At 46.0% G+C, this 21,496-nt stretch overlaps 1 protein-coding gene across 1 annotated transcript in view; it reads right to left on the bottom strand.

Moving 5' to 3' along the window:
* The window catches only part of fcho1 (FCH and mu domain containing endocytic adaptor 1), an 89,986-nt gene that overhangs the window by 30,988 nt on the left and 37,502 nt on the right, over positions 1–21,496 (bottom strand). The window contains exons 3-8 of the mRNA XM_083647502.1: positions 16,335–16,426; positions 10,620–10,694; positions 6,482–6,623; positions 5,550–5,702; positions 2,431–2,535; positions 1–6 (exon numbers count right to left, since the gene is read on the bottom strand). The exon at positions 1–6 is cut by the window's left edge and continues 93 nt beyond it. Of these exons, the coding sequence (XP_083503628.1) occupies positions 1–6; positions 2,431–2,535; positions 5,550–5,702; positions 6,482–6,623; positions 10,620–10,694; positions 16,335–16,426 (573 nt within the window). The remainder of the gene's footprint in view (positions 7–2,430; positions 2,536–5,549; positions 5,703–6,481; positions 6,624–10,619; positions 10,695–16,334; positions 16,427–21,496) is intronic.

The following is a 21,496-nucleotide window of genomic DNA, read 5'->3' as shown; positions in this document are numbered from 1 at the left end:
AAACTTCTAGACACACAAACAAGCAGAAACACACAACAGTGAACAGAGGTCATACAACAACTGTCTCAAACCACAGCAGCTGCACAATATGAGTTTCATGAGGACTTCGACATGAATACAATTCAACAGAAATTGAAGCTAAAATTCCAGATGTGAATAAAGAGGAAACAGCCAGCTAAAGACAGGCTCGCTCTATTGAGGAGCCCAGAACAGCTACAGAGAGGAATTCGGCCAGGAGAAGGGGAGCCAGGTTGCCAGGTAATAAGCCAGGTTGCCAGGTAAGAAGCCAGCGTTAATGACAGTGGATTTAGTATGTGGGTTTGATGCTGCTCTTCATCCAGCCAGCTCATTTGTCCCTGTCTGCTCCTCTGTGTACCCAGTAGTACCACTCCTCATTATGGACAGACCTCCTCTGTGTACCCAGTACCACTCCTCATTATGGACAGACCTCCTCTGTGTACCCAGTAGCACTCCTCATTATGGACAGACCTCCTCTGTGTACCCAGTAGTACCACTCCTCATTATGGACAGACCTCCTCTGTGTACCCAGTACCACTCCTCATTATGGACAGACCTCCTCTGTGTACCCAGTAGCACTCCTCATTATGGACAGACCTCCTGTGTGTACCCAGTAGCACTCCTCATTATGGACAGACCTCCTGTGTGTACCCAGTAGCACTCCTCATTATGGACAGACCTCCTCTGTGTACCCAGTAGTACCACTCCTCATTATGGACAGACCTCCTCTGTGTACCCAGTACCACTCCTCATTATGGACAGACCTCCTCTGTGTACCCAGTAGTACCACTCCTCATTATGGACAGACCTCCTCTGTGTACCCAGTAGTACCACTCCTCATTATGGACAGACCTCCTGTGTGTACCCAGTAGTACCACTCCTCATTATGGACAGACCTCCTCCTCATTATGGACAGACCTCCTCTGTGTACCCAGTACCACTCCTCATTATGGACAGACCTCCTGTGTGTACCCAGTACCCCTCCTCATTATGGACAGACCTCCTCTGTGTACCCAGTAGTACCACTCCTCATTATGGACAGACCTCCTCTGTGTACCCAGTACCACTCCTCATTATGGACAGACCTCCTCTGTGTACCCAGTACCACTCCTCATTATGGACAGACCTCCTGTGTGTACCCAGTACCACTCCTCATTATGGACAGACCTCCTCCTCATTATGGACAGACCTCCTCTGTGTACCCAGTACCACTCCTCATTATGGACAGACCTCCTCCTCATTATGGACAGACCTCCTCCTCATTATGGACAGACCTCCTCCTCATTATGGACAGACCTCCTCTCGAAGCCATTAGGACAGATAATTGGCCACAAGGATTCCACTCATCATTTCACATGTAAAATCGAGAGGCACTTAATTTGAGGTTTGTTAAAGATTTCCATGGAAACAGCTGCCGTAACCATGGCGATGTGGAGGCAGTGATTAAAGGTAATGAGCAGGGCATATGTGTGTGCGTCTGTGTGTGTGTGTGTGTGTGTGTGTGTGTGTGTGTGTGTGTGTGTGTGTGTGTGTGTGTGTGTGTGTGTGTGTGTGTGTGTGTGTAGGAAGTGTGGGGCGGGGGGGTTGAGTCATCCATTTCTGGGGAAGCCACACTTGTGGATTGGTCGCCCTGATATAGGACCACAGATACAACAACATGGCAGGTTTCTTCAAGGGTAGATATTAGATAAGTGAGAGAGAAGACGACACAGCGAGACGAGAGACAGGGGGACAGTGAAGACGAAGCTTGAGACAGGGAGAGACAGAGATAGAGAGACAGGGGGACAGTAAAGACGAAGCTTGAGACAGGGAGAGACAGAGATAGGGAGACAGTAAAGACGAAGCTTGAGACAGGGAGAGACAGAGATAGAGAGACAGGGGGACAGTAAAGACGAAGCTTGAGACAGGGAGAGACAGAGATAGGGAGACAGTAAAGACGAAGCTTGAGACAGGGAGAGACAGAGATAGAGAGACAGGGGGACAGTAAAGACGAAGCTTGAGACAGGGAGAGACAGAGATAGGGAGACAGTAAAGACGAAGCTTGAGACAGGGAGAGACAGAGATAGAGAGACAGGGGGACAGTAAAGACGAAGCTTGAGACAGGGAGAGACAGAGATAGGGAGACAGTAAAGACGAAGCTTGAGACAGGTAGAGACAGAGATAGAGAGACAGGGGGACAGTAAAGACGAAGCTTGAGACAGGGAGAGACAGAGATAGAGAGACAGGGGGACAGTAAAGACGAAGCTTGAGACAGGGAGAGACAGAGGTAGAGAGACAGGGGGACAGTAAAGACGAAGCTTGAGACAGGGAGACAGAGACAGAGAGAGACAGGGGGACAGTAAAGACGAAGCTTGAGACAGGGAGAGACAGAGATAGAGAGAAACGGGTAAAAGGCGGAAAGCGGGAACCGACCTGGGCCGAGTCGCTCATCTTGTGCTCAAACTCTCCTCCCACGCGGTTGTACTTCTCGATACACACCGCAAACGACTCGGCTGCTTTCTTAGACTTCAGCTCCGCCTAGTGAGAGAGACAAGGACAGGAAAATAACTGCTTTCATCTGTTACAGTTCCCTGAAATAAAACCAATGGCTGCTAAATCAGAGTCTCCTGCATAATTACAGCCATTTCATTCAGTATTCAGCCCTTTTCTTCTAAATGGTGAGCAGCAATTAATCCAGAGTGCTTGTTGCTATACGAGGAACACGGAGCAATTAGGAAAGACTTGTTCTTCAAAATGTTCCGGCTCGGGGCAAATCTGAAACAAGCACATGATCCATTTTGAGGGTCACAGCACAGCACAGCACAGCACATACTAACATGATGAAATAGAGTCAGAGCAGCTCTACACTAAATACTAACATGATGAAATAGAGTCAGAGCAGCTCTACACTAAATACTAACATGATGAAATAGAGTCAGAGCAGCTCTACACTAAATACTAACATGATCAAATAGAGTCAGAGCAGCTCTACACTAAATACTAACATGATCAAATAGAGTCAGAGCAGCTCTACACTAAATACTAACATGATGAAATAGAGTCAGAGCAGCTCTACACTAAATACTAACATGATCAAATAGAGTCAGAGCAGCTCTAGACTAAATACTAACATGATCAAATAGAGTCAGAGCAGCTCTACACTAAATACTAACATGATCAAATAGAGTCAGAGCAGCTCTACACTAAATACTAACATGATCAAATAGAGTCAGAGCAGCTCTACACTAAATACTAACATGATGAAATAGAGTCAGAGCAGCTCTACACTAAATACTAACATGATCAAATAGAGTCAGAGCAGCTCTACACTAAATACTAACATGATCAAATAGAGTCAGAGCAGCTCTACACTAAATACTAACATGATCAAATAGAGTCAGAGCAGCTCTACACTAAATACTAACATGATCAAATAGAGTCAGAGCAGCTCTACACTAAATACTAACATGATGAAATAGAGTCAGAGCAGCTCTACACTAAATACTAACATGATCAAATAGAGTCAGAGCAGCTCTACACTAAATACTAACATGATCAAATAGAGTCAGAGCAGCTCTACACTAAATACTAACATGATGAAATAGAGTCAGAGCAGCTCTACACTAAATACTAACATGATCAAATAGAGTCAGAGCAGCTCTACACTAAATACTAACATGATGAAATAGAGTCAGAGCAGCTCTACACTAAATACTAACATGATCAAATAGAGTCAGAGCAGCTCTACACTAAATACTAACATGATCAAATAGAGTCAGAGCAGCTCTACACTAAATACTAACATGATCAAATAGAGTCAGAGCAGCTCTACACTAAATACTAACATGATGAAATAGAGTCAGAGCAGCTCTACACTAAATACTAACATGATCAAATAGAGTCAGAGCAGCTCTACACTAAATACTAACATGATCAAATAGAGTCAGAGCAGCTCTACACTAAATACTAACATGATCAAATAGAGTCAGAGCAGCTCTACACTAAATACTAACATGATGAAATAGAGTCAGAGCAGCTCTACACTAAATACTAACATGATGAAATAGAGTCAGAGCAGCTCTACACTAAATACTAACATGATCAAATAGAGTCAGAGCAGCTCTACACTAAATACTAACATGATCAAATAGAGTCAGAGCAGCTCTACACTAAATACTAACATGATGAAATAGAGTCAGAGCAGCTCTACACTAAATACTAACATGATCAAATAGAGTCAGAGCAGCTCTACACTAAATACTAACATGATCAAATAGAGTCAGAGCAGCTCTACACTAAATACTAACATGATCAAATAGAGTCAGAGCAGCTCTACACTAAATACTAACATGATGAAATAGAGTCAGAGCAGCTCTACACTAAATACTAACATGATGAAATAGAGTCAGAGCAGCTCTACACTAAATACTAACATGATGAAATAGAGTCAGAGCAGCTCTACACTAAATACTAACATGATGAAATAGAGTCAGAGCAGCTCTACACTAAATATTAACATGATGAAATAGAGTCAGAGCAGCTCTAGACTACAATTATTTGAAGAGAAATTCCCTTTTAATATATACCATTCTTGCTGTATTAAATATGTCACCTTTTTTATATTATGATATATGATATGACAAATGACAGAAGAGAATGGCACAAGAGTCAAAGGAGAGAAGGAGACTCAAACTCACAACACTATTTTTTTTTTTAGAGCATCTACAGCAGGGGTTCCCAACCTTTTTTGTGCCAAGGACCGGTAGATACATGGAAAAAAAAGTTGCGGACCGGTTGTCAATTTGAATGGTTTTAGTTACATATATATTTATTCACCAGGTGGCGACAAAGGGTAAATAACAGCATTTTGTGCTGTACTGTATGTAGCCTATACAGTATTTATGTTTTTGTTTTAACACAGCCTATAATATTATAGCCTATGTTTATAAAAAAAATTACCGGCTCGCGGCCCGGTACCAAATGCGTTGCGGCCCGGTACCGGTCCGCAGCCCGGTGGTTGGGGACCACTGATCTAGAGAACAGATAGATATTGGCGCAATGATATTGATGGTTGATGATGTCACAATGCTCTAAAATGACCTGTGGAGGCCTAAAAATATGGAATAGGCGGTTATATCACCGAAATCTGGTAGATAATTGTAATTTTTTGTTTCTGAGTAGTGGGTGACATTTCCAAACTATGTGCAAAGTTTGGTTGGTTACTGTGGGCCTTGGTGGGGGGGGGGGAGGAGGAGGAGGAAGAGGAAGAAGAGGAGGAAGAGGAAGAGGAAGAAGAAATTAAAATAAATTATAATTATATCAAATAAAACATTACCCAACACAAAATCATCACTGATACAAACACTATTGCTTGTGCAGTATGAGTCGACTCATCCTTGTTAGTGAATTATTATATTTAAAAAAAAATATTATTTGATTATGATTGATTAAAAGTCAAGGATTTATCATGCATTGTACGATGGCTCTCAGTTTCATTCTGTATGAATCAGAAATGCTTATGAAACAATCCTTAAAATAAAGGAGTGTCTGACCTTCTCCAGTTCTTTCTGTGGTGCTCCCTCCTTTTTGAGTCGGTCCAGCTCCACACACTTCCCATGGTATCCCTCTCTGGACTTCTGAAGGTGACCGCTCTGAACCTGCAGCGCCTGCACCGCCTCCAGAGTCCCCACCACCTCCTCCTTAGTCTGGGTGGCGCGCAGACACGCGCACACACACACACACACACACACACACACACGCGCGCGCGCACACACACACACACACACACACACACACACACCATTATTGTACTTGACAGAATACTTAGAAGGGCAAACACAGCAAAAGGGAGTAGACTGTAATTAGATGTTCTCCAAGATGGATTGGACTGCATACACAAAAAACTAAATGTTGTTCCTCACTAGTCCATATCCATAACAGTACAGAGAGTAGATCACTAGTCCATATCCATAACAGTACAGAGAGTAGACAGTATGTCTAGAATAATGATATGCATATAGAAAAAAGTCAGTTAGCAGCAATTGAGTTTTAATAAATATCTGAATAAAAACATCACCCAAAAAATGAATCTAAAAAAAGTAAAGTAAAGTATCCAGTGTCAGGTTGTCCAGGCACACAGGGGCCAGTGCTGGTAAATAGTCAAATGTATTAAACAAAATCATGACAGAGAAATGATGCAGGCAAGCAATAGCAGAATCCACATGCCTGCAGAATGAACAAAGACACACGCACACACACGCGCGCGCACACACACACACGCACACACACACCAAACTCAGCGATTTTTCCTCGAGTCTTGCACACACACACACACACACACACACACACACACACACACACACCAAACTCAGCGATTTTTCCTTGAGTCTTGAGAAACATGCATTTTGGAGCCAGCGTTTTCTTTTCCTCCCCCAAGATACTGGCAGAACATCCAACCTCTTCATGGCAGACAGTGGTGATTTACCTTGCGGTGGATTTTGACCTGTTCGTCTCCGTACTTGTTGATGTCGCGGATGAGATCGTTCATCTTCCTCATCAGCTCCAGGTGGCAGAGGGCCAGCTTGTCTGAAGACACCCTGAACACATCCCACATGGGAGCAAATGTCCTGGGGAACACAAGGATGCAAGCACGCACGCACACGCACACGCACGCACGCACACACACGCACACACACACACACACACAGGTTATGTTGCCGTTGTTCTTATGGTGTATGATTCTCCATGTCTTTCCATAACTGAGCTGGAGTGCTTCCATGACTGAAACATTTTGATTCTTTCCTGGCTTGTTTCCACAGCAAGTGGCCAGAGAACACAGAACAACTGTTGAAAACCACCATCTTGGATAATTGTGGTTATTTACAACCTGGACATTATCTTCCTAGATTTTTCCATCATGTGTTAAAAATGATCTCATTGACTTCAGTGAGAGCTTTGCAAAGTGCCGTACACCTGGAGCACTGCAGAGGGCCCAACACAATCTCCAACATTTGAACCCAACCCAAAAAGTGATTAAAGCTTGTCCTTTCAACACCGTCCAGGTTGAAAATAACCAGTATTCTGCTTTCATGTAATAAACATGTGAAAGAAGTAGTAAAATACATCCTGACCTCTTCCTGTAAAGCAACCTATTTTCAAAATCTCCTGGCATTCGATTCTGACTTTCGCAGATACTTCATCAAACTAGAAATGCGCTCATTTCTAAGGTGGAGAATCTGGAGATGATGCGCCATGGGCACACTTTTTTGGGGGGTGTGACTCTCGTCGGGTAGCCAGTAGGTGGTGCTATGACTATGCTCGTGTCCGAAGTTGGGCAGCGCACTCCCCAATTTTGAAGTTGATCAGATGAACGGTTCTTGAGATAAATCACTTTTTGTGATGCCATTAGGTGGTGCTATGACTATGTGCGTGTCCGAAATTGGGCACCGCACTCCGTCGGGTTCCCGGCAGCGCACTCCTCAAGAATGAAGTTGATCGGATTAACGGTTCTCGAGATAAACCGGTTTTTGTGTTGCCAGTAAGTGGCGCTACGACTATGCATGTGTCCGAATTTCACGAGATTCGGCAATGCACTCAGTCAGGTCTCCCTAAGCACACCTATCCAACCGCCTTCAAACCCCTGTTTGACGGCCATCGGAGCAAAGGTGTGTGAGTTATGGCCATTTAAAATCTAAAACATTGCCATAGCGCCCCCTATGGGCTATTTTTCCCCTTCCCAGTTTTTCCCGCACCAGCTTCATGCCAGACCCCTGAAAAGTGTTTCGGCAAAGTTTGGAGGCAATCGGAGCAATGGTGTGCCTTGCAACTCCGGACATACACGCTTACAGACACGCATACGGCTCTCCAATTATAGTGGTAGGATCCCATGACTTCCCCTGTCTGGAGATCTCCTCTCAAAATACCATCATATTCCAGAAACTCCATGACCAGTGGGGAAACCCCTTTGGATGACCTGACCTCATCATGTACATTTTCAGGTTTAAGTATGATTTAAGATGATTTAAAACCTATTTATCCATAAGTCTTGTGAAAGGTTGACTGGCAAGGTTGTAATTCAGAGCAGTTTAACTGTTAAGAATCTGTAAAGTCAGAGCGCACACAGGAAGTGACAAACCACATGACCGAGCTGCAACCTTTTATCCGAGCAGCATCGCAATGCTCCATCCTGTGTATCAAACGCCTCACAGATTGACAGCTTTAATACTGTGGTAAAGACAAACAGGAAACACGAGGCAAGCTGGTTTAATTCTGTGGTAAAGACAATACAAACAGGAAACACTAGGCGAGTAACCAATACCATAAATTATGGTTCCATTCCGTTTAGGTGTTCCAGTGTCAGGGCCCATGCTCGTTTATGTTATTAGTTATACCTGCTTTACTTCCGGCTTCACCACCTCAAAAGGTTGCTGTGAAAAGAGCCTACACGGTACAATGGGTAGCTCCAGCAACCTAACAGGTCAAACATCCAATTGTGATGATAAATCATCACAAGGTTTAGGTCTAACCATGGGTCTAACCTTCCAGAGTTTGATTAAACAGCTCCAAACATACTGTACTTGATGTGAACGCACCCTTAATCAGAATTATGCACCTCCACCTAAAGCTTAGGTGGAGGTGCAGGCTTTTTCCTGCATAGATGAATCTTAGGCACCCCCAAATGCCTGATTTAGGCCTATTTTGGCTCATTTCCACCACATTTTACAGCCCTGCACAGCTCGTCACCACTCGGCTCTACTTGTTTCGACCCGATGGATGTTTTGCTTCCACTGCTGCTCGATCTGCCCGCGCCCACCCCCGCCCACACCTGGTCGTCATAGCGACCGCATATCTGTCCTCCGCCCATAGCCGAAGTAGGCTATAACATATAACGTTAAAATTAAATCCATACACAGAACTTTTAAACTGTTTATGAAATACTGGTGCCTCTAAATGACCTACAGTGTACATGGGCAAATGTGACAATCGGCCAGGAGAATGGATATCACTTTGTTGTTAGTCAAACTCACATGCATGTGCTGCGCGGGGACAGGAGAGGCGCTAGAGTGAAGCCTCTACCCCGGCGGCCTCTCACCAGGCAAGACCGCGGCTTCACTTACCCCCGCCTGCGGCCTAGCGGAGCCGACGCTGCACTCAATTACAAGGGCTTCCTGAGCAGCGGACTTTTTCTCTCTCAAAACAATTGAAAACCACCCCAATGTTATTATAATAGCAACGCTATTATATAACGCGGTCTCATGTAGGAACTAGCTAGCAGCTAGCGGGTGTAGTTCGGTCAAAAGAAAATAGTTCCTCCATGAAACTGCTCATAACAAGGTCTGTGGATTATCTTGATTAACGGGGTCATGATTTCTGGAAAGAGACATTGCTGTTGAGTTTATCAAATGTATTTCTTTGGCACTTTGAGCACCACAAGCCGAGTGCCATCCAGTTCCATTGTATTGGAGAGAAGGCAGAAACTCTGCGGCCGATATCTCCAAAACTCAGGCAACTATCCCAAAACGATATAGATGGATAAATAGTAGGGGTGTCACAATATATCGTCCCACGAAATTTCGCGATAGTAAAACGTCACGATATGTATCGTTGAGATGAAATCTCATATCGCAAAAAAAATATATATTTTTTTTTTTTTTTTTTTTCAAAAAATAGACTAAGAAACGTCTTTGTTTGTTGAAGTTCAATGTGTGGAAAGTAGTTCAGTTGAACAAGTCTCTGAAGAGACACATGAGAAGTTATACAGGAGAGAAACCATTAAATTGAGTTTCTGGCAAAACTGTTTACTTGACAGGAAAAACTGAAGATGCATAAAAAATAGATTAAGAAAAGTCTTGTTTGAGTTTGAAGAAAAACTGAAGATGCATAATGAGAATTTATACTGCTGAGAAACCTTTTAGTTCAAAGTAAATCTAAGTGACGGTGTAACTCATTCTATTTCAAGATAAGCCTTATCTCCAATCTCATGTTTTTTCTAGTTGTTATTGTAATAACAATTTCCCACAACAGCATGTTTTGTATTTGTGCATTTCAAATAAAATACTACTTTTCCAGTCATATATTGTCATTATTCAAGTTTAAAAAAATATTGTTAAAATCGTATCGTATCGTATCGTTATCGTGAACCCAGTATCGTGATACGTATCGTATCGTGAACTGAGTGTATCGTGACACCCCTAATAAATAGCACAATGATTTTTGGATTTTAGGGTGAGCTGTCCCTTTAAAGTCTCACATTTGTGTGTTGAAATAGCTGAAACCTAGGGTAGTGTGAAAACACATTGCTGCATAATTTTTGACAATGACCGATGTATTTGTGTTCAGGAACCCCGACACTAACCAGGAAGTCAAATGTAGGCTACGCACGAGACAAAGCATTATCTCGCTTGTGCCATTGCGTACTGCAGTCTGGACTGATGATCGCTCATATCAGCTATGTCTTCATGTGTTCTTAACTGCTATGATCAGCAGAGCCTGTGAGATACAGCATGTATTTATTGCAGTAGTAATGTATGTAATATAGCATGGTGTGGTTCTGTTGGTCTGAACACTCAACTGAGGATGTTGCTGTGCTCTGCTGTGTTTACATTCCCCACAACTCCACTCACCCTTGTGGACTTCCATTGCTGGCCAGCTTGGCCAGTTTGCTCATGGATTTGGAGTAGGTCTCCTCAATGGCAGCCCTGTGAAAGAAACACACATGCGCGCGAACACACATACACATGCACGCACACGCGCGCGCACACACACACACACACACACACACACACACACACACACACACACACACACACACACACACACACACACACACACACAGTCAGCAGAATAATAACATAGCAGGTACTCTAATAGAGGGCTGCCCTATTCAAATTATGAATACACAATTCCAGAGCAATTTAGAGAGAGAGAGTGGCGTCAGCGGAGGACCAATATGCGTGACTCATTAGCCAATGAACAGCCAGGAAGGGGTCTCGCGCTACTTTTGAATGCTAAAGTAAAGCTGATCATGTACAATTTGATTCTAAAAAAAACAAAAACCCTTTCAAAAGTACAACACAAACTGTCCATTTTGCTGCAACCCGACAGTGCTGCTTAATCCAGGACCTTACTTCCTGGAACTCTTGAGAGTAAAAAACTGGTCCAGGTGATCTGGAGCCTAGGAAGAGATGAGCCACTAAGTCCCATTACACTTTCCTCCCCCTTTAGTGATAGAGGGAGTGCATGTGCTTAGTCTTAAAAATATGTTCTCATTCTGTAACTGAATATTAACTCTTTACTTTTCTTAATGTATTTTTTCCTTTGAAAAATCTTAAATATCTTCAAAAATATATTTGATATACTATGTAAATTAACTGCCATAATTGTGATATATTGGTAAATACATGTCATTCTTTTGAAAAACTTGTTTTGTAACTTGTATCTTTAAAAAAGACGACTGTGATAATTGGTCATGTGACCCTGCCTAATGTATTTAACTCACCTGTGGGTGCTAATTGCATTCTCTGTGAACCTGATGAAGCTGTACGCGAAACGCGTTGTTCACAAATAAACATCAGTAAGTCATTTTCAGTGTTGCGGTGGTTCCTTTAATTTTTCATTTCATGTTTATCCTGCAACCGACCAGCACCTGATTTTTCTACTGGCTGTGCACATGGGAATCCTCTCTTCACCAAAAAACTGGTCCATTGGAGTGAATGGAGATGTCGCGACCAGTGCTGTGAGAGCGTGAGTGAGTGAGTGAGTGAGTGAGTGAGTGAGTGAGTGAGTGAGTGCGCGCCTTCATGTGCCCGCGCGTGCGTGTCGGGTCAGAGGGTGCATGCCTCCCTTCTTGTTTCTCCACTGAACTGTGAGCCGCCCGGTAACAAGACAGGAAGATTAATGCTTTGTGTATTCCACATTTCTCCAACTCGCCTATAAACTGAATATAGTCCAATAATACTTCCTCACACAACAGCATTGATGCTGTTAATGGCCTTCCATCAGGAGCAAAACTTAGGCCTCCACACACCGGCCGTGCACATAACACACACACACACACACACACACACACACACACAGGCCGTGCACCCACCGCAGGCAGGGAGACATGCCTCCACACACCGGCCATGCACCCACCCACCGCAGGCAGGGAGAGATCAAGATTAATTTTCCCCAGTGTTGTTGGGTAAATGTTGCAATAAGCCACATTTAAATGATAAATGGCCTCCTCGCTTCATAAGGCTGAGCATAAAACTTTAATAACCATCTGTGGACCCCGAAGAGAGCGGGGGTGGAGGGGAGGGAGGGGGTCGATCCATATATCCAGAGGGTGAACAGAACCACATGCGGCTGAGGAGGAGGAGGAGGAGGAGGAGGAGGAAGGGGCTCATAAACAAACGGACAAACTATCGATCTCGAGCGGTGATTCATTCAGCAATTGTTGTGGGACTCAAACTGGGTCACGGACCGATGGTTCTGCTGTAAGTCGGGTCGAATCTCATAAAAATAATTTGCAAAATGCACACATTTCTAAAGTGTAGAGACCATCCACAATACAAGTTGTAGCAATATGTTCCCTATTAGCCTGAGGAGCAGAGCAGGGAAATTAACGTCACACTCAATAACTTAAGACACGCTGGGATTGCGGCTGCAGGAACTGTTAGGGTACTTTAACTGATAGCATCTCGCACAGCCTCTCATATCAGACTGACCTTTAAGGAGAGTGGGGAGGGAGGGAGAGAGAGAGAGAGAGAGAGAGAGAGAGAGAGAGAGAGAGGTGGGGAGGGAGGGAGAGAGAGAGAGACAGAGGTGGGGAGGGAGGGAGAGAGGGACGGAGACAGAGGTGGGGAGGGAGGGAGAGACGGAGACAGAGGTGGGGAGGGAGAGAGAGAGAGAGAGAGAGAGACAGAGGTGGGGAGGGAGGGAGAGAAAGAGAGAGAGAGGTGGGGAGGGAGGGAGAGAGAGAGAGAGACAGAGGTGGGGAGGGAGGGAGAGAGGGACGGAGACAGAGGTGGGGAGGGAGGGAGAGACGGAGACAGAGGTGGGGAGGGAGAGAGAGAGAGAGAGAGAGACAGAGGTGGGGAGGGAGAGAGAGAGAGAGAGAGAGAGAGGGAGACAGAGGTGGGGAGGGAGAGAGAGAGAGGGAGACAGAGGTGGGGAGGGAGGGAGAGAGAAAGACAGAGGTGCGGAGGGAAGGAGAGAGAGAGGGAGACAGAGGTGGGGAAGGAGGGAGAGAGAGAGAGAGACAGAGGTGGGGAGGGAGGGAGAGAGAGAGAGACAGAGGTGGGGAGGGAGAGAGAGACAGAGGTGGGGAGGGAGAGAGAGAGAGAGGGAGACAGAGGTGGGGAGGGAGGGAGAGAGAGAGACAGAGGTGGGGAGGGAGGGAGAGAGAGAGAGAGACAGAGGTGGGGAGGGAGAGAGAGACAGAGGTGGGGAGGGAGAGAGAGAGAGAGGGAGACAGAGGTGGGGAGGGAGGGAGAGAGAGAGAGACAGAGGTGGGGAGGGTGAGAGAGAGAGAGAGAGAGAGGGAGACAGAGGTGGGGAGAGAGAGAGAGAGAGAGAGAGACAGAGGTGGGGAGGGAGGGAGAGAGAGAGAGAGACAGAGGTGGGGAGGGTGAGAGAGAGAGAGAGAGAGAGAGAGGGAGGCAGAGGTGGGGAGAGAGAGAGAGAGGGAGACAGAGGTGGGGAGGGAGGGAGAGGGAGAGGGAGAGGGAGACAGAGGTGGGGAGGGAGAGAGAGAGGGAGACAGAGGTGGGGAGGGAGAGAGAGAGGGAGACAGAGGTGGGGAGGGTGAGAGAGAGAGAGAGAGGGAGGCAGAGGTGGGGAGAGAGAGAGAGAGAGAGGGAGACAGAGGTGGGGAGGGAGAGAGAGGGAGAGGGAGACAGAGGTGGGGAGGGAGGGAGAGAGAGAGAGACAGAGGTGGGGAGGGTGAGAGAGAGAGAGAGAGAGAGAGAGGGAGACAGAGGTGGGGAAGGAGAGAGAGGGAGAGAGAGACAGAGGTGGGGAGGGAGAGAGAGAGAGAGGGAGACAGAGGTGGGGAGGGAGAGAGAGAGAGAGGGAGACAGAGGTGGGGAGAGAGAGAGAGAGAGAGAGACAGAGGTCGGGAGGGAGAGAGAGAGAGATGGAGACAGAGGTGGGGAGAGAGAGAGAGAGAGAGACAGAGGTCGGGAGGGAGAGAGAGAGAGAGAGACAGAGGTCGGGAGGGAGAGAGAGAGAGAGAGAGAGGGAGACAGAGGTGTGGTTATGAGACAGAGGAAACGTATCAACACAATTGCCTGCCCTGTCCTGTTCTGAGGGATCACACACTCCTTTTCCCACAATGCCACTATTTCATTTCCTGACGGCTGATTGGTTGTCTGTCCTTGGAGATAAGGGGGATGTGCGCGGGGTCACGATTACGACATTGGCCTGAAACTGCGATCTGTGTTTAGGCTCCTGCTGTGAGAAAACAAACTCTTTTTCTTCACCTGTCATTTACTCACCGCTCGTCAACAAACTACCCAGAGAGTGAGAGGGCACTTTAATGCTTAATGGCAATCCACCTATCCAGGCCTCTGTGTGTGTGTGTGTGTGTGTGTGTGTGTGTGTGTGTGTGTGTGTGTGTGTGTGTGTGTGTGTGGTGAAGAGGTCCTCCTCATGGGATCCGTATCGGCCGTCCGCGTGACTGCCAGGGCTCGTGACTCTGTGCCTTTGCGATGGGGCGGCCCGGTGCTGGTGCACCATGGATGCCCTACCATAGGGGGTGTGGCCTAGCAGAGCTAACGGGCCTAGCGGAGCTAACGGGCCTAGCAGAGCTAACGGGCCTAGCGGAGCTAACGGGCCTAGCAGAGCTAACGGGCCTAGCAGAGCTAATGGGCCTAGCGGAGCTAACGGGCCTAGCGGAGCTAGCGGACCTTGTGTGAGCCTGGGGGCCTCGCAGCTTCAGCCCTCAGGGATGCTGCGCTCACCTTTCCATGTTACAAATATACATTACTGCCTACATTTGGGGGCGGCTGTTAGAAAGGTTCACGGACCAACAGCAGGCGGAGCTGTGGCTCTGTGAAACCCCTCCGTCTCGTGTGAGCTGCGTATGTACCCCAAGATGGTCACAGGCTATACTAGGCTTCCAAACGTGAGTCTAAACAAGCACAAATAGCTGTGACTACATATGTGAATTTCCTAAATGCAGGATGGTAGGGGGGCAGCCCACCCTACTCTGCCTCTACTTTGTATTTCAAACCCCCCCCCCCTACCACCGTTAATTAGCCAATTGGCATGAACACACCTACACACACACACACACACACACACACACACACACACACACTTGACCTCCATGCAGATTTTTGCCTCCTATTCACCTTATTCTTTGGCCATACAAGGACGCTTCTGCATGACGTCATTTTGTAATCGTCTTTCCTGTTTTAGACACGGAAGTAGATTACGCCTACCGTAGTCATTTTTAGACTTGCTTGAACTGTTTTTTAGTTTTAATATTTTTCGGGTGAGAACGTAACATATACATATGTGACCAGTTTATCAGAATAACGCCTATTGGAAATATTTAACGAGCAGCGAGGACCGGGAGCCACCGGTCGGACTAGCTATCTGTCAAACCCTACTGTAGTTAGGGTTTGGGCTGTCCTCCCAGCAGTAACGCTATGAACATGTAACTGAAGTTGGCCGCAGTGTAGCTTAATTCTGAATGTTGCCAAACTTCATTCATTATTATAGTGACGTTTTGTTTTGAAATTGGCCGCCAACTAGCGCTGAACCGGAAGAACAAATAAAATTGCGTGTAACGCAGAAGAGAGAGAAGGTGGGCGTGGTGAATAAGGTGAATAGGGCGAAAACTGTGCCCGCTAAAGAGCGGTGAACTATTTGTGGACCGACCGATAAACGGTAGGCTTCGTCCATATTATTTACTGTCAATGGTGTGTGTGTGTGTGTGTGTGTGTGTGTGTGTGTGTGTGTGTGTGTGTGTGTGTGTGTGTGTGTGTCTGTGTGTGAGTGTATCTGTGTGGGTGGTGGTAGACACTGATGGGATTTGGACGGTGAAATCCTGCATTCCTGACTGTAATTGGACAGAAGGATGAGAAAGGCTGCCACGGTGAGATAAAAATGCTCAGAGATGATAAATGAACTGTTTTGGGTTTCATCTTTTTCCCGCGTCTAACAAGGTGTTGATTGAATGATTTATAGCGTTGCAAAGCCCCAGTTCTGTCAGATCATAAACAAGTCTTTCTTTGTCGGAATGGAACCGACCGCTCTCACCTCTGACCCCTGTCCTCACTACCGTGCTGCTTTTGAACTCGGACCAGCACACTGGAGTGTCGGCCATCACACACACACACAGAGCTTACCTCTCACGGACAAACTCAGACAGCTCCTTAGTAGCCAGCTGGCCATGCTTCATGTTGTGGTAGAGCACGTCAAAGCCGGCATTCTTCTCCCCCTGCCGACACACACACACACACACACACACACACACACACACACACACACACACACACACACACACACACACACACAGACACACACACACACAGACACACACACACACACACACACACACACACACACAGGAGAAAGAGTGGGGAAACCAATATTAGATAGCAAAGACAGGTATAAATGTGCTCCAGTACACAGAAACAGATGCCACATTTGTTCTTCTAACAAAGTTGAGGTGTTTATTGCAAAGTTGAAGCTCCAGATATTGAAGCTCCGCAGCATCCATTGGTTCCCAGTGAGGATTACATGCAGGAGGAGGCAAAGTTCAACATCAATCCAAAAATTAGCATTTTCACACAAGTATGGCAAGGTAAAGCTTCATATTACCCATTAGAGTCCCTGGAGGTGGCTGGAAACCTCAAATAAATGTGCCTTTTGAGTTCAACACACCACAGGAACCTATGTTAATAAGCCACCAGCCAAATTTGAATGATGATGAACGTCGCAAAGTAAAGTATATAAATTTAGGTTCGAAAGTCATAGAGAAACTAGGCAGAATTCTCCCCTCTGGCTCCCTCTCGGATTGTGTGGGCGTGGTGCACGCATTGAACCTGTGTGTGTGTGTGTGTGTGTGTGTGTGTGTGTGTGTGTGTGTGGTGTGTGTGTGTGTTTGAAAGCGGAGACCAGGCCTCTCTGAATCGGTTTTCCTCCGAGACATATAAATGGCGTATAATAATCGAAAATGGCCCACAAATATATACAAAAACATACAAACAGCATAATGTGTTTAAAGTTGAACTGAACCGGTTCGTCGCGTGCATCTGAGTCCGTTTCAGACTGAAAACATAATTTGTCTGAGATGACAGGTTGAGAGGCGGGTCATAGTATCATGTCGATGATTTTATTTGACAATTCTGGGGACAGGATTGGGCTTTGGCCAATCCTGTCGTGTTCCGCCTCCAAATCGAGTGGGATTCAGCGTGTTGTGGCGCTCTCCTCGGGAAGAGCCTGCTGATGCGAGGTTAGTGGCTGAGTGGAGCTCAGCGAGCCGCAGGCAGCCAGCTGCCTCCGTGTTGCCGAGCGGAGAGTGCAGCACGTCGGCCTGGAATCTCCGAGGTGCGACCCCTGACAACCAAGCTCTCAGAGGCGCGCGCCATTATCGCTATAAATGTAAATAATATTCCTGGAATGCGCGTTTTAACGAGCCAGTTACATTTCTTTGCATTCTTAGACATTACCGTTTTAGTTTTTTGTTCATGTTTCATACAATTGGCCAAGTTAGAAGTTAGTTTACGGGATAGGAATTCTGCCAGATGACAGGCACTAGGCATCATTTTCTCTTTCTTTTGGAAGAGAAAATTATTCTGAAATGAAGATTTGATTGACAGCTGCCATGTCGTCATATGATTGGTTGAAATGGGGTAGAAATTTGATAGTACTAGCCGGTGACGTCAGCAAACTGTAGATTACTGTTATCAATGAAATCTTGAAAAATGAACTTTTGATGTGAAAAAGTGTGAAAAACGAAAGAAATGAGATTGTTGTGATTTGTTTTGCATACATTATTAAATAGGTGCACTGCATACTAGAGCTGTCACGATTCCTCGAGTACCTCGAATAACTCGAATAATTAAAATGATCGAGGCCAAAATGATTCGCCTCGACACGGCATTTAGAGACTGTGTTTCTCACGGACGCTTACTGGTGTGGCACAGCGCTCTTCCGGTGTAAACATAGGGTAAACACGTGAGAACACATGATCGCAGACAGACCAGAGAGGCAGAGCTATAGCGAGCGGACCCCGCAAAATGGAATGAGGCGGCGGAGAAAGCAGACAGGAGGAGCCGGGAAGGGAAGAACTGGGAAGCGACCGAAACTGTCTAAAGTGTGGGATCATTTCACGCTGAAAAAGGACACAAACTCAGTGGTGTGCAAGACGATACTTGCATATCACAACAGTACCTCGTCAATGCTTCAGCACCTGAACCGTAAACATCCAGTCTACGCATCCACCAGCGCATCTACGTCGAGCGGAGCAAGGTAACGTAACGTTAACTATACACAACGCTAATGTAAATGTATGCTAATGATTGCTACTTGATATTAAGACTAGTAGTACCGGTAGTTGTGCTGCTGGCTTGCCACGTTGCCAATATGACTATTAGTAACTGCATTCACGCTGCATTTTTGTGATGTGGCTTGCCGTTTTCTGTGAGAAATACAAAGCTCAACCTAACATTAACGTTAGCGGCTAATTTAACAGCGTTGTGTGTGTGTGTGTGTGTGTGTGTGTGTGTGTGTGTGATCACACTAGCCTGTTGGTGTGTGAGAGAGAGTGAGTGTGTGTGAGAGAAAGAGTGTGTGTGTGGAGAATGTACATTTACACACCCTAGACCGGTCGACTCTTCTCATGATGATTGCAAACAACTATTTAATTGGTGCATTTTAGGCTCCAATTATTACACCACCTGACCTGTTATCTTGCTATTCTGATATTTGTGTCAATAATAGGCAAACAGGTCTAGGGTGTGTAAATGCGCATTCTCCAGTTTTGTTATGAACTTACCTAATAAATATCAATATTAATTATTATTTCACCTCTTTTTCAGCGGATCACAGCGTACTATGGACAGCTTTGTAAGGACGGGTGAAAAAGATGAATGGTGCCACTGCCAGTTCTATGCAATTTAAAAATAAAAATGTTGTTTTTTCTAAGAAAGAAACTAATGTAGTTGTTTATTTGAAGAGATTTATCTTATTTTTTGGTGTATATTTACGATAAGCCTTTGAAAACACAAAAAAGGGTTCTTATCCGATTAATCGATGGATTATTCGGTAGAATACTCGATTACTAAAATAATCGATAGTTGCAGCACTACTGCATACCCAGGTATTTGAACTAAAAGAAAAGAAAAGTCATTTTTGGGTTCAGCTCGACTTTAATGTACATACAAAAAACTGTGGCGACCATTAACCATGTAAAACAAACCTGGTCAAGAGGGCAGCATAAAAACAGACATCGTTTGCCTGGTTATTTAAAAACATTACAAAAGTGTAGGCTACTACTGTACTAATGCTGACTGAATAAATATGGGGGGGAAAACAATGTTTATGTTGAAAAAAATATATGTTAAAATAAATATACCAAATAGTTATATAAGCGCTCTCTGGTTTGCCTTGCCACGAACGCTAAAAAAATAAAAAATAAAAAAGTATTTGAATATATTCAAACTAATATGTTTTATTTGGAGGGAATATTCCAATATCATTTTGGGCCAATTTTGACAGCCCTACGATGAACATGACTCAACCTGACTCAAATGTGAGAAAAGCACAAGGCTGTGTCATTTTAGCTCCGCAGCAGCAACTAAACGCATTTAGCACCAGTTACGACTCCACCTGGCACCCATCTCTGTCATAAATAATCACACAAACCTGGACACTTGGCTTAACTTTAATCTGAATAATCCAGCAGGAATGCGTCACTGGAGGTTGCGTCATTAAAAATAGCCCGCCTCATTCCTTGAGACCTCACAACCTCACATTTTTCAGTCAACAGAGGGCTCGTTCTGTCTAGGTAGGCAGGCAGGCAGGCAGGCAGGCAGGCAGGCAGGCAGGCAGGCAGGCAGGCAGGCAGGCAGACGGACAGCTGCTTCGCAAGACCTATAAATACCCCGCTGGAGGAGAACAGGCCAATTCCCAGGTAGCAGGGGAATGGCTGGAATGCCATGGAGAGGTCTGGGTACACAGACGCAAGCAGTCAAGCCAAAAGCACACGCAGGCACACACACAGACTACCACACGCAGGCACACACACCATAACCTGAACACACACACACAGACTACCACACACAGGCACACACACCATAACCTGAACACACACACAGACTACCACACGCAGGCACACACACAGACTACCACACGCAGGCACACACACCATAACCTGAACACACACACACAGACTACCACACACAGGCACACACACAGACTACCACATGCAGGCACACACACCATAACCTGAACACACACACAGACTACCACACGCAGGCACACACACCATAACCTGAACACACACACAGACTACCACACGCAGGCACACACACCATAACCTGAACACACACACACAGACTACCACACGCAGGCACACACACCATAACCTGAACACACACACAGACTACCACACGCAGGCACACACACCATAACCTGAACACACACACAGACTACCACACGCAGGCACGCACACCATAACCTGAACACACACACAGACTACCACACGCAGATTAGACCACGGACCCCCATCTGATAAGATTTTTGCTTTTAGATGTTTTATTACCACAGGTGCATGAAACCCAAAATAATCACACATCGTCATTGTGTCACTTTATGGATGGAATTATAGTGAGAATTATAGTGAGAATAAATTATGGCACTTTTTGCTGGACCCCTGGGGGTCTCCGGACCCCACTTTGAGAACAACTGCCCTACAGACACACACACACACACACACACACACACACACACAGTGCTAGACTCCTAACGTCAGGCAAAGAAACAGTGGTTGTTTTGAGCCTCAGACAGGCTGATGACATGTTGGCTCCTCCATGCAGGACATGACAGCATCAGCATGATGCAAGCTGAGCCGCTGAGGCAGCACTGCTGGGATCAGCTGAAGAACACTCCACATCCAGCCCCCCCCCCGCTCACCACTCCTCACCCCCCCCCCCCGCTCACTAGACACTCACCCCCCCCCCCCCCCCCCCGCTCACCACTCCTCATCCCCCCGCTCACTAGACACTCAACCCCCCCTCCCCCGCTCACTAGACACTCAACCCCCCCTCCCCCGCTCACTAGACACTCAACCCCCCCTCCCCCGCTCACTAGACACTCAACCCCCCCTCCCCCGCTCACTAGACACTCAACCCCCCCTCCCCCGCTCACTAGACACTCAACCCCCCCTCCCCCGCTCACTAGACACTCAACCCCCCGCCCCCCCCCCCCCTCACTAGACACTCAACCCCCCCCGCTCACTAGACACTCACTGGCTCTTTCTCATAATAAACTGCAGAAAGTAATG

The sequence above is a fragment of the Poromitra crassiceps genome, assembly GCF_964638095.1.
Source record: "Poromitra crassiceps genome assembly, chromosome: 12".
In the NCBI taxonomy this organism is placed as follows: Eukaryota; Metazoa; Chordata; class Actinopteri; order Beryciformes; family Melamphaidae; genus Poromitra; species Poromitra crassiceps.
The sequence above is the reverse complement of the archived record's forward strand: the minus strand, read 5'-3'. Positions and strand labels throughout refer to the sequence as shown.